Below are 14,043 nucleotides of genomic sequence, written 5' to 3' on the forward strand. Positions count from 1 at the left end.
TGTTTTCACTGTGATGAATCTAGATGTAGATTTCCTTTTTTCTGCTTGAGTTTCATTGGTCTTCTTTGACCTGTGGATTGGAATTCTGTAGAAGATTGGGAAACCATCAGTCATTATATCTCATTCACTAACTATTCTCTTTCCTCTTTTTCTAGTAGTGCGATTAAATATATGTTAAATCTTCTCACTCTATTTTGATTTCTCTTCTGTATTTCCATCTTTTGCCTTTCTATGCTGCATTACGGATAATGTCTTCTAACCTGTGTTGCAGTTTACAAATTATCTCTTCAGCTGTGTCTAATTTGCTATTAAGCCTATCCATGGTCATATATATATTTATTATAATATATGTTATATATATTCATTATTATATGTATTATAATATTCACTTCTAGCAGATTTATTGGTGTTTTCAAATCTTTCAAATAGTTTCTTATTCTTTGCAGATATTTTCAAGATTATTGTTTTAACCTGTGACTAATATTTCAATATCTTTAGTCTTTGCTGTCTATTCCCACTGGTTCTTTCTTATGGTGCTTTAGCTTCTTGTGTAATTGGTTATTGCTGACTCTATTCTCTTCATTGCCCTTGAAAAATTCTTTTGGAGGACTTTTTGAAGCCTAGCATAAATATGGCTCCCCACAGGGAGAACTCGTATTTGCTTCTGCTGGGCACCTGGAAGCACTCCTAGTCCTGGACCAGGTTCACACCCTGAGGCTCCCTGGCCCTCTCATGTGATGAGCCAGGCTGCAAATCCACAATGGGCATTTCCCATGCCCACTTCTCAGGGACAGGGTTTTGTTTCCTTTTTCCTCCATGTTCTACTTAGAACATAATTTTCTCTGCAGTCCCATAAGTAGGGAGGAGGTGGGTTTAGTTCTATTTCATCTTTATTCTGAGAGCACAGCCCTTTAAATTTCCAATTAAATTTGGTGAGGACTTCCTCTTAGAATCTCTACTTTGAGCCAGCCATACCCCATGACTTCTATCCTCGTTGCCCCATAAAACCACCAAAACCAAAGCTCAAGCTCGCCTAGATGGGAAGATGTCCTCGAGGTAGAAGCAGCATTAGCGCCCGGGTCTGTGGTTCCTCGGTTCCCATTTCCCTTAGCGTTTAGCCTAGTTCCCTACTATCCTGTCAGCCCTCGGAGGATTTCAGAAGATTGAAAAATATATTATCCAAATTGTTTTGTTATTTTCAGCAAGATGAGATGTTACAAATGTCCCACCCTACCACTACTGGAGATAGACGTCTATGTTACTATCTACTTTCTTATTTAAGGGCATATTTGTTATCTATAAACTCCTTAAGGGAGGGATTATTTTATTTTCTGCTCTATCCCCAATGCCTAAGAATAGTAAGTACATAGTTGGCACCCATTAAATATTTCTCTTTTGTTTTTTTTTGTTTTTTTAAGAGAATCATTCCACTTACAAACTTTTTTTAAAAAAGATTGGTCCTGACCTAACATCTGTTGCCAATCCTTTTTTTTTTGCTTCTCCCCATAGCCCACCATTACATACTTGTATATTCTAGTTGTAAGTCCTTCTGGCTCTGCTATGTGGGATGCCACCTCAGCACGGCTTGATGAGCGGTGCTAGGTCCACACCCAGGGCCCGAACAGGGGAAACCCTGGGCCACTGAAGCAGAGCGTGAGAACTTAACCACTCAGCCACGGGGCTGGCCCCTAAATATTTCTTGAATGAATGAATAAACTCTTTGACATCAATATGCATATTGTGGGAGGCTTCAAAGTGCTAAATTAAAGTTTATATCATTCCAGGTTAACACATTGCAATTACCCACGTATTCTTGAATAAACTCTACATGCCTTGCTTTTGTTAAGCAGTAAGAAGATAACAAACATAGCCTTCTAAGTTTTGGCAGGGCACCCATCACCTCTGTACTTCGTCTGCAAAATGAGGAGTTGAATTAGGTGCTTCCCTCACTTTTAAATTTCTGAGACTAGGACACAGTTCTTTTGTCCTCAATGAAGGACAATAATAACGGCAATAATAACCTCGGGCTGGGGTCAGAGTTACCTCTGGCCAGTAAGTCCAGAAAATTATTATGCTTTCAGCCTCAATTTTTGGAGTAAGCAATCCCTCCCCCAGCCACAACTAACGTGTGGTCCTGTTTAAAGACGCTGTAAGGACACAAGTCTCCTTTGTAAGAGAGAAGCTCCAGTCTTGAATACCGGAAGGAGTCTACCCATAAAAGGGGGCAGATGACTTAGTGACCCAAGGTGAGCCCTCCGAGAGGACTGCGTCTTTAGCTACAGTCAGGACCTCCGTCTTCAGTAACTGTTAGCTCACGCATCCTGGGTCCCAAGAATAATCTGCTACCAGTTTATGGATCTGACTCAAAAATGAATCACAGACTCCGTCCTCGCCTTCCCTGACACGGCTGAGACCAGCTGGGTCTTTCCAAAAGGCCTTCCTCAACTCTAAGGAAAATAAACACAGTAGCTACAGGGAAGCTGAATAACCAGGCCTACAGAGCCCAGGCTGGCTGTCTCCTGTGGCTTCCAGACTCTGTTCTATTCCACAAACCATTAGAGAGAGCCAGCTCGCACCCCAGACAGGCTTCACAATTCTGCAGCCATCTTACCTGGTTACTTCTTCCAAGGTTATGGTCTGTCTCAGTGTGGAAGGCACCATCTCACAACCCACCCCCTGGAAGTTCCAACTTCAAACATCTGTGGTCAAGGCTGGGAGGATAGAACCCCCTTCTACCCTCTTTTTTCTGGAAATCTAGAAGCCCCTCCTATAACCAGTGAAGACCACTAACCCCTCCCAGTTCTGGTTTTCTGTCTGGGGGAATCACCTTCCCCTCTTCAGGTAACTGATACCAGCTGTGGACTCACTATCAGATAAGATCCTACCCCTGTATGTAGGACTGCGGCTTCCTCTTTGCTAACCCCTCACTATGCCCATAGTGTAATACAATGACACACCACAGCATTCACAGAACAGGATCTAACATGCATAAGTCATAGGCAGTCATAGTTCCTCAAGGAAATTACCATGAACAAGATGGAGGCAAAGTTCATCAAGTAACCTGGGAAACGATCTTTCCAGGTCAGCTTATCTTCATCATCCTGGGGAGAAACAGGAGGGTAGACATAATCAGAAGGTACAAATAATAGATATTAATTTTCTCTCGATTTTGCATAAATTTGCATATTATTTATCATTCTTCACTCTAAATGGGCATTTTTCTAGTCTCTGATGCCTTACTGTCCATATCAATAATACCCTTCCTAATTTTGTGATTTCTAGACGAGCTGGTATAGCCTGGAAAAACTATGGTGAAAAGAGGACGAATTTGATTTCAGCCTCCTTTTGGGTTGAAGTTTTAATTCGAGATCAGCTGTGTGATCTTGGACATGTCTCTTAACATTTCTGATCCTCTGTTTCTTCATCTGTAAAATGGGCACAGTCATGACACCTATCCCGCCTACTGCACAGGATGGTTTTCTTTGTTTTGTTGTAATGAGCAACACGTGAACTTGATAAAGCAACGGCCAAATGACAGATACAACCCAACTACAGGGAAGCATCTTATAAATAGATTATCCTTTAAATAAAACATCAACCACTGCTCTTAAATCCTAATAATTGTGCAAACTACCCACAATTTTTATTCTTCAAAGAACCTTTATGTGGTATTACTTATTTCCTCTACAATGGCTGTGTTCTTCTGTGGTCACAGATGCAGACACTGCAAGGTACAGGTCAATCTGATGCTTTGCAGTCAGTCTGGCTGCGAATCTGAACTTTCCCCCCTCAGACTGGATCTGGTTCACACAGGCCGCTAACCCGGGACAGTCATATCACTGACCACACTCCTCCTTCTCTGCAGACCCTCATTTGGTGGGGTGATGCCCACAAGGTATGAATGCTGAAAATTTCTGCAAATTAATTGCCGTATAACTTTAGTCTGGGTGCTTGATCTCTCTGGGTTGCGGTTCTACAAACTTAGAATTGATACAGTATTCTGCCTACTGCCAAGGTTGTTGTGAAGCCCATCTGAAGCCATGTTTGTGAAGATGCCATGAAGATGGCCAAGCCCTCTGCTGGTAAGGTGGGAGTCCCTCTGCATTTCTGCAGTGAGTCTGAACCAAACTCAGCAAGTGAATGTGCAGGCCCGGCTCTATTTTCGCTTCCCTCCTCACCACTATTTCAGAACATCCCTGATTTGGCGCTAGCAACAGTGCCATCTAGCCTTGAAAGCTTGTACTGTAGACTAAGGGCCTTCTTGGCCTAAAAGACTTCTTTCCAAAAACCTCTGTGTGCCCGCTGTGTGCAGACTTTGGTACTAGGCTCAGTGGGGAGACAGAAGAAAGTGTATATAATCACTGCCCCTGGGGGCTCACAGTCTAATGAAACACAGGGAGCACCCACACACTCCAAGGATTCGAGAATCACTAGCTGGTTTGGGAGTGAGGGTTACCTTGGGAGTGAGCCTGTGGGGACCTTGAGGAAAGGAATGATGCATCTATCTCATTGCATGTCTGGAACTGAACACAGGGCTGAGCTGGCTTAATAAATGGGGGTGGAAATGAGTGTTAAGGCTGAAGTCATTTAGTTATCAGCACCTTCATTTACAGATGATGTAAACAGGGATACTTACTTTTTCACAGACTTAGTGATAGAATCAGGTCTCTAGACTGCTAGCCCAGCAGACTTTCCATTGCACAATGAGAATAAATACATGTTGTGACCGTTCTGACTGGCAGGAGCACATAAACTTATTTCTATTGGGACTAGAACAAGACTCATTCATATTCTTCTAAATTAGGCCAAACATTAAGAGAGAGCAGCATTTCTTTCTTTTTTCTTTCATATTAATTCTTAGTTTCATTCACACTAGTGGTATTTTCCTCTACGATTTTGATGCAGAAAACTGAAGATGGGCAGGTGGGTAATAACACTCAATAGAGACTCTGAAAAGAAATATGGAGATGCATGGTGGGGCTCTTCCTGAGGCCTCCCTAATTATAGTGAAGGATTTGAGGATTCTCTGATTCTTTTTCTGCCCTCTGGTCTAGAGATAAGAAGTTCTGCCTTAAACTCCAGCAAACCAGGTACGTTCTGAAATATCAGTGGTGAGTAGGGAAGAGAATAGTCCGGTTAACAGGGTCCATGTTACCCGTTTCTCCCCAGTGGGGCTCCCTGGGTAAAGAGCAGAGCAAAGAGAGGGAGAAAAACTTATGCTTGGTCCATGAGATGAGGGCGAGAAACACCAGTGAATAAGGTGAGACTGGGTTCAGAGTGGCCCTAAGAGTAGAGTTTATACAGTCCTGGGAGAAATGGGGTAAAGAGAAGTAAGTACAAGCAGAGAAGCAGGAAATATGGCCCCAAATGAAGTGGGCGCAAAGGAAAAAGGACAATTGTGTGAGATGCCTAACAAACCCCTGGGGGTAGTATGGCTCTGCGATGGTTTTGGCTAAGGTTTCTTGCCAGGTAGTTGTCAACCTCTTTCAGGCCAAGGGCCAAGGACGATGAGATGTTTTTAGACCAGCCTCTACCCTGAAGTGACAACTCTGTCCTGGAGAATGAGTTTTGGTTTGGTTCCCCTCAACAAACACAGTCTGGAGCACCTTGGATGGACTGGGCTTTGTGTCTGGATCCTGGGGACACAGTGAGGAGCAGGCCCAGCCCTGCCCAGAGGGAGCTCAGAGACCACTAAGGAAACAGGGAAGGGATTTCAGACCCAACTTTGGTAAGGATGGTGGTATTACTATTTTACACAAAAAGGAGACATAACTAAAAAGCAATCGAATTGGATGTCTGTTGAAGCAGCTATCTTACAGAAGAATACTAATTTTGATATAGACGTTTTGGCGTTCGTTGAAAAATCTCCCCCTCTCATGTTTATACCGATGAGCCCTTTTTTCTGAAGTCATAGCTTCCAACACACACACACTTCTCATCCATCCAGACACTATCCAAACACAAGAGGCCCGGAGAAACACAAAGATCACAGCCTGCCTTCCAAGCTCCCAAAGTCACTAATAAAGATGACAGGGAGCAAAGAAGCCTACGGATAATCACTGGCTCTGATGATGGAGGCTAATTAAGACTCTCCACTCACTGGCACGTCAAAGATGTGAAGATTCATGGCAAAACACCATTAATAACCACATCTGCATAAAAGCCGTGGAAGAATAGGAAGAGGAGTAGACCTGGAACCAGAACATCTGAGCTGAATTCTTGGCTCTAATACTTACTGGCCAAGCAACCTTGCAAAATTCCCAGAACCTCAGTTTCCTTATCTATAAAGTAATTATATTCCTGATCTGTAAAATGGTAACATCTATCAAGCCAAATTACCATGCATTTTGTATTAATTAGGCAACCTGTGGAGAGGGCCCAGCCAGTACACCTGCACAGAGAGGTCAGAAGTCTTGGCGCCACCCTCTCCTTTTAAACAGAGATGACAACACTTGTCCCACCTAAGTGGCAGAGGGATTGTGCAGACCACATGAGTTCCTGCTGCGAGAGAGCTCTGTCAACTATAAGATGTCATACAAAGTAAGGTCTAACCAGCTCGTGATTATATCAAAGCACACAGCTGACGTCACCATTGTCAGGACACGGCCCCAGCTGTGGTCTGTGCCTGTTTCTTTGTCTCTACTGTCTGGAGTCTGTCCCTGGACTATGGCCACCACTTCCAAGTCTTCAAACAGCAAGTCACCCAGTGACGTTCACGTAAAACCACAGGTGGCAAACTGAACGCTTCGAAATGAGATCACTGAAAATTCAATAGGTGAGAATACTATTCAACAAATCCCTTGGAGAGCAATTCTAAAAGTGGGCAGTCACCCTCGAGTTGGGTTCTTTGTTTCATTTTTAAATTAAGATATAATTTACATATAGTAACATTCACCTTTATTAACGCACAGTTCTGCGCAATTTGCTAAACATGTACGTTGTGCAACCACAACCACAATCAGGAGGTAGAACAATTCCATCACATTCAGTTTCCCGCCATGTCCCTTTGTAGTCTGTCTCCTCCCCCAATCCCCAGCTCCCGGCAAGATCTGCTGTCTGCCCCTTTAGTTTTGCCTTTTCCAAAATGTCATAGAAGTAAATTCGCACAGTGTGAAGCCTTTTGAGCTGACTGCTCTCACTTAGCGCAATGCATTTGACACTCATCCATGCTGCATCCCCAGGGGTTTGCTCCCTTCCGTTGCTCGTAGTGTCTCACTGGATGGATGCACCACAGTTCACGCACCGGTCACGAGCTGAGAGACGTTTGCATTGTTTCCGGTGTTTGGAGATTCTGAATAAAGCTGTTATAAGTATTTGTGTACAGGTTTGGTGTGAGCATAGGTTTTCATTTCACTTAGGTAAACACGAATCGCTGAGTCATAGGGTAAGTGTATGTTTGATTTTATAAGCAGCTGAGGGACTGTTTCCCAAAATGGCTGCGCCACTTTGCATTTTCACCAGTAACATGCGAATTCCTTCCTCTACTTCCTTTCTTCTCTTTAAATAAACTTTTTATTTTGGGATAGTTTTAGATTTACAGAAAAGCTTCCAAGATGGTAGAGAGAATATACATATATATCTCATTTATATATGTGTATATACACTCTGCATCCAGTTTTCCCTATTACATTAGCATGGGTACATTTTGCACAACCAATGAATCAATATTGTACATTATTATTAACTAAATAGTTTACTTTATTTGGATTTTCTTAGTTTTCATCTAATATTCTTTTTCTGTTCCAGGGCCCCATCCCAAATCCCACAGTATATTTCATCATCATGTTTCCTTAGCTCCTCTAGACTGACAGTTTCTCAGACTTGCCTTGTTGTTGATGACCTTACCAGCTTTAAGGAGTACTTGTCAAGTAATTTTAGAATGTTCCTCAATATGGGCTTGTCTGAAGTTTTTTCAAAGTTAGACTGAAGTTATGGGGTTTTGGGGAGGAAGACCACAGAGGTAAAGTGCCGTTGTCATCACATCTTATCAAGGGTACAGTCTGTAATATGACCTGTCACTGATGATGTCAACCTGGATGGCTTGGTGAAGGTAGTGTTCGTCAGGTTGCCTTACTGTAAAGCCACTCTTTTTCCCCTTACGTGCTTTACTCTTTAGACAGAAGTCACTATGTTCAGCCCACATTTAAGGGGTGGGGAGTTACACTCCACCTCCTGAGAAGGTAGTTATCTACAGATTCCCCCTGGGATTTAATCCAGATTGTTATATTCTGGATACACTTAAAGCAAGGCTCTGGAGAAGAGATGCTCAGTCATACCAATGTTAAACAATGCAGATTAATCTGAACCAAAAAAAGAAGAACAAAGATGAAAAATGCCTGGTGATCAGTAAGCATCATGCTTGGGGCACAACTGGATTGGGCCTCCGTGGGAGCAGGCTGTGGTCCTCTTTCTTTAGGGAGGCCTACAGCGGCAGGAAACTAAACAGCAGCAGCTTCATCATCATCATCTGCCCCACCACCTCCAGCTGATAACAAGTGATTAGGAATACACAAGGTCAGACCCATTTCTACTAGACTGTTCATACAATGAGCCTATGTTCCTGCAAATATTTCAGGGGCAGTGTCAAGGAGAGGAAAAAACAGTGGATTTGGAAATGCAAGACCTGGGCTTCATTCCCCGTCTCTACCTCTTTATTAGCTAAGCAAGCTTGGGCATATTATCTAATTTCTCTGTGCCCCCATCCTCATCTCTTATGGGAAGACTGGTAAACTTGCCCTACTGAGCATTCAATGAGTATACCACATATGTGATAGTTCTTGGAAAATTTTAAGTTCTGTATAATTGTGAGTTGTTAGTACTCCTGTTTCTATACAGGAAGCATTCACTGAACATCAGCTGTGTACTCAGCATTGTTCTTGCACTAGGCACTAGTGATATGCACAAAAATAGCTCATATTCTTTGCCCTTAAGGAATTCCCTATCTAGTGGAAGAAACTGAGAAAGATGAACATAAATTGCAACATGATATGACACATGTCAGGGAACACGGAGGAGGGAGTGACTACCTGCCTAGGGGAATAAGGAAAGACTTCAAAGATGAGCAGACATTTTACTTGTGATTAAAGGATGATAAGAGTTTTCCAGGATGAAAAGAGAGATGAAGGTATTCCAGAGAAAGAGCCATGTGCAAAAGCACTGAGCAGTCACAACATAGCCCTAACAAGTGGTTCAGTGTAACAAGAGAGGAGAGTGTGGACAGAGCAGGGTTTTAGGCAGGGAGAAGACTGACTCATCTGAGCTTCCTGTCTGTTCGGAGAGATGTCTTCCCCCTCCTGTTGACTGCCTGTCTCGATCTTTGCGAATCTCACCGTCTCCTCAAGGAGTTTGCTCTTCTTTATTTTAAACCAGTGTTCTCAGACTTTAGCATGCATTTTCAAACTCACCTATAGGACTTGTTAGAATAGATTCTGGGTGCCACCAAAGATATGGATTCAGCAGGTTTGGAGTCGGCCTGAGAATTTGCATTTCTAACATGTTTCCAGGTAATACTGGTGCTGATGGTGCTGATACTGTTGGTTAAGGGACCACATTTAGGTAACCATAATTAAACCATTTCCTTTCGGCTGGTTTTTGCCATCTAGCCTACAAACACACCAAACAACAAACACCACTTTTAAATTGCTTACAATGTGACTGACAATCAGCTAAGTGCCTGAGACATCTCCCATTCAATTCTTCTTGCAATAACCCTTGAAGTCATGATTATTGTCTCCATTTTATAGCTGGGGGAAGCAAGCTCAGAAGGCTGAGGAACTTGGTCCGTTGTTGCAGCCTGGAATCCCCTCGTCTGAGTCCAGCACCCTGCACTTTAAATAATGCTGCCTCTGCAGGGCTCCGTCATCTAAAAAATAAGTAGACCAAAAAGTAGCCACAGCATAGGAAGGAAACTAGAAGAGAGTAGTGCCACCAAAGCCCAGGGAGGGAAGTTTCAAGAAGAGAATGCAGGTCTTCTTGACAGAAATCAAGTAAGCCAAGAGCAGCAAAGCATCCATTTGAAATCGCCATTAAGATCATCTGCGACCTGTCAAAATTTTCAGGTGAATGGTGGAGAAAAACCAGGACTGCAGACCATGAGAAAGTGGATGGGAGGTAAGAGGAGTGAGAGCTGCTACAGTCTGCTTGCTCAAGAAGTTGGAGGCAACACTGGGTTGAAGCAGAGTTTAATACTAGCCTCCTTCATGAAATTATCCCTTCGCGGGTAAAATCATGGCTTTACTGACCACCCACCTGTTGAGGACTCTCAAATCTTTATCACCAGCTCAGATTTCTCAGCTGAGCTCCAAACACATTTGTCCAGCTGTCTAGTGGACATCTTTAGTAGAATGTCCCAAGCTCAAAATGCCCCAGAAGAATGGATCATCTTGCCCCTTAAACCTTTCTCCTCTTCTTTTATATCCCCTAACTCAGTGAACTGAACCATGACCCTTTGAGCAGGGAAAGCCTGCAACTGAAGTATTTACTTAGGCTATTTCCTCCCACATACTCACCTCAATCAGTCCCAAGTCTGACAGAGTCCACTTCCTTAAACATTCTCCTGAATTGCCCCTCCTCTCTTTTCGACAGCCAATGCCATAGTTCAGGCCCTACGCATCTCCAGTCTCATACCTTCTGCTATAACTATTGACTTTTTTGTCTTTCCTCCTCGTGGACTGCCACCTCCAGAGAGCAGAGGCCATGCTTTATTCATCTTCATGTACCTGGTGTTTAAGCACAGTGTCAGGTACCAGTGTAAGCTCGAAAAATGTTTGCGCAATCAACGTTCACGGACGTCAACTCTGAAAACAAACCTTGGTGACCTTTAACCAGCCTCACCAAGTCCCTCTCTGGGCAAAGAGGCAAGCAGGGCATGACCTACATATTATTAGAACTCCTGAGGGCAATGCTAGGTGAGAATAAGATTGACAGTTCCTCATCTCTGTCTTAAGGGACACTTGGTCTGCCTTGATTTTCTGAGACAAGGAATCCAACTATTACAGCATATGGAGGTCTTCTCTCAGCCTGGAGTTAACTGAAACCAAACCCCTTTCTGTCACAGGCAACACCATGGAGGACTGAAGATGGGGAGAGTCTGCAGTGCCTAGGTGGGGTTTCTTAAGGAAATCATTTGGAGAAACTCCCTGTTTCCCATAATGACTTGGGTAAACCAGGGCTAGTTAAATTGTGTGACACATGGGAGCTGGTCCCAGACAGGGGCCTCATGGAGGAGTAGGACTGAGAGACTGACTTAAACCAGGGATTAGGCAGAAGATTAAAGTCTTGATCCAGGTTCAACTGTGTCTGAATAAGGGTCAAATGGCAGTAGTTTGTTCCAGTATCGTCACCAAGAATACAAGCTCTCAAAGTTGAGCAAGCGCCGCTCCTGAGGTTCCTGTGCTGGATGCCTCCATGATGTATCATTATCTGACATGGCTGGCTGGAGGAGACACGAATACACAGAAAACCTGGAGCACGGTGGGTTGAGGGGGCGGAAAACTGGGGATAGAGGGACAATGAGAAGAAGGGCAAGGTACTTTTCCATTGGAGGGTCCTTGGGACACTGTCAAAGACAAGAGTCCAGGAAAACCCAGGGACTCCTCGGCTCTGGGAGAAGGAGAGGGGACACAGCCTGATTGCGTGTAGCTGCAGATCTCGGGGTTAAGGAGTTTTATGCGTTTTCCTGAGCTGGCCCATTGTGTGTATCAATTGCCCTGGGTGTGGGGAACACCTCAGTGCAGTTTCATGTGGAAATTAGTAACTGAGGCAGCCAATGTCATAAATTCAGCCACTCACAGGACAGCATGTGTTAGAGGGCAGAGATGGAATTTGGGTAACTTTCACTAAATGAATGAAAGCCATAAACTGATAGGAGTTATGTTGTGAATTTCCAAAGTCCTCTGGATATATGTTGAAGAAAACAAAGAAAAAGATAGTGAGGCTCAGGGTTGGGGCCAGCAACCTGTGAAATGGGGCCATGAAATTGCATTGGAGAAAAAACATTCTTTGCTCATTTATCTTCTTTCTCTCCTTCTCTCATCTCCTTTTTCTTTTTCCCTGCTAGAGCTGAGCATCCCGGCATCCTGGCTGGGGGAGCCAGTGGTACCCCAGGAAATTTGCAGTGTAGTCTAGCCTGGAGGCAGCTGCCTGGGTTGGACTCTCAGCTTGAATACTTATTGACCACATGTTACCAACTTCTCTATACTTCAATTTTCTCATCCTTAAAAATGAGATTGAAAATAGTGCCAACTATTAAACAATAATAAACTATTTAAACAATAAACCAACTATTAATAATTAAGATTGCTGCTGTGAAGGTGAACTGAGGTAACACATAGGAACATGCACAGAGCCATGTCTGGCATATAGTTAGAACCCAGTGCTTGTTACCTAATACTATTATCATCATCATTATTATTGTCTCATCCGCCAGAGACCCTGGCCCTAAGTGGGACACATCGGGTGAAGTTTCCTTGTCAAAGTGACAAGGGAACCCCCACTTCAAGTTGGGCAATGCTACCCACAGAACAGATCCAGGAGCCACTGTTCCTGTTCCAAAGCCACACAGCCATCCTGTATGACCTCATTCTGCCATTCTGGTCCCACTCTGCCCTCAGACACAGCTGCTCAATGCTCTGTCTCCAGAGGGAGCCTTCAAGACCTCTCACAAACAACACCTACTCCAGGAACAGAGATCCCCACCAACTTCACCATCTTCTCTCTCTCTTTAGTTCTCTCTTCTAAAGTAGCTCCTCTTCCAGGAAGCCTTCATGGCCTGACCAGAGGAGTGAGGCCAGCTTGTGACCACATACCCCTCCCTTCACTGAGCTTGAGTCCCCCATAGCTCCTGTCACCTTGATGTCAGCCCCCAGAATGGTCCTGGTCCCCACAGCCCAAGCACAAATGGCCTCTCAGGCTGAGCCTCCAAGTCTTGCCCCTCAGACCTATAGGCTTGCCCAGGACTGACTCCCAGAGCCATGTAGAGAGTCTAGAGACAGATAAATACATTTAGGGACAGGGCCTCAATCTAGGAGGGGAATCTTGGCAAAGGGGCATGAGGCAGTCACATGGCACAGCACCTAAGTCTACAGGCATGCCTGAAGCCCAGGACAGAATGCAGTGTAATTTGTGGCTAAAATGGAAAATATTCTTTATTCCTCCCACTGCTTGGTTTTCCCAGAAGACACAGAAAAACAGATTCCATCTCCCACTCTCCCCCACTGAGGTCCAGGCTTCTTACTCTTCTCCACCTGGCAACCCAGACAGCTTGCTGCTTCCCTTCTGTTTGCCGGCTAGCTGCCTTGGCCTTCCTGGGTCCCAGTTCTGGACTGAGCATCTCTGCTTCCTTTACCCCAATCCCAAACATTCTAATGCGTGCCCTGCCTGGATTCAGATTTCAGACAATCCCTCCTCACTCACCCTCCCAAAGTGAGACCCTTCTATATTGTGGTAGTGGTAAAATGAGTCTTAGATGGGCTACTCCCAAGAATGTATAAGAGCCTGGGGCAGGTAAGTCACTGTCCCTCTCCAGGCCTCCTTGCCTGTAAAGGAGGAGGCTGGCTAAACCCGTCAGTGCCCTCCACCAGTACTACATGCATGGATCCTTAAGATATAACCTTAGTGAGAACATCACACAAAGACCTAAGCTGAATGACCATGGACATGGAATACATCTAAACTCGGTGTCATGGCCTCCAAAACTTGACAAGCCTTGGACTCTGGCTTCTCTCAAACCTCATTTCCTACCATTCAATCCCTTGCTTATTTCATTTCAGCCACACTGGCTTCCTTCCTCTTCACCAAACACTCCACACTGGTTTCTACCCCAAGACCTTTGTAAGACCCATCTCCTACCTCTTTACCCAGCTAGATCCTCTCTCACCTTCTGTTCCTCAATCTAGCATCACCTCCAGTAAAGTCCTTCCCAACACCCCAGTCCACCTCCCAGCCCTTACTATTCTCTATCACAACATCCGTCACTCTCTGAAATTATCTCACTTATTTATTTATCTCCTCTCTGTCTCCTTTAGGAAAACATAAGCTCCACGG

The 14,043-nt window shown here is 44.2% G+C and overlaps 1 protein-coding gene across 4 annotated transcripts in view; it reads right to left on the bottom strand.

Moving 5' to 3' along the window:
• The window catches only part of ANO2 (anoctamin 2), a 326,349-nt gene that overhangs the window by 82,124 nt on the left and 230,182 nt on the right, over nt 1–14,043 (bottom strand). For all 4 annotated transcript variants that reach the window (XM_070269789.1, XM_070269790.1, XM_023643013.2 and 1 more), the window contains one exon: nt 3,027–3,101. In XM_070269789.1, the coding sequence (XP_070125890.1) occupies nt 3,027–3,101 (75 nt within the window). The remainder of the gene's footprint in view (nt 1–3,026; nt 3,102–14,043) is intronic.

The sequence above is a fragment of the Equus caballus genome, chromosome 6, assembly GCF_041296265.1.
Source record: "Equus caballus isolate H_3958 breed thoroughbred chromosome 6, TB-T2T, whole genome shotgun sequence".
NCBI classification, from domain to species: domain Eukaryota; kingdom Metazoa; phylum Chordata; class Mammalia; order Perissodactyla; family Equidae; genus Equus; species Equus caballus.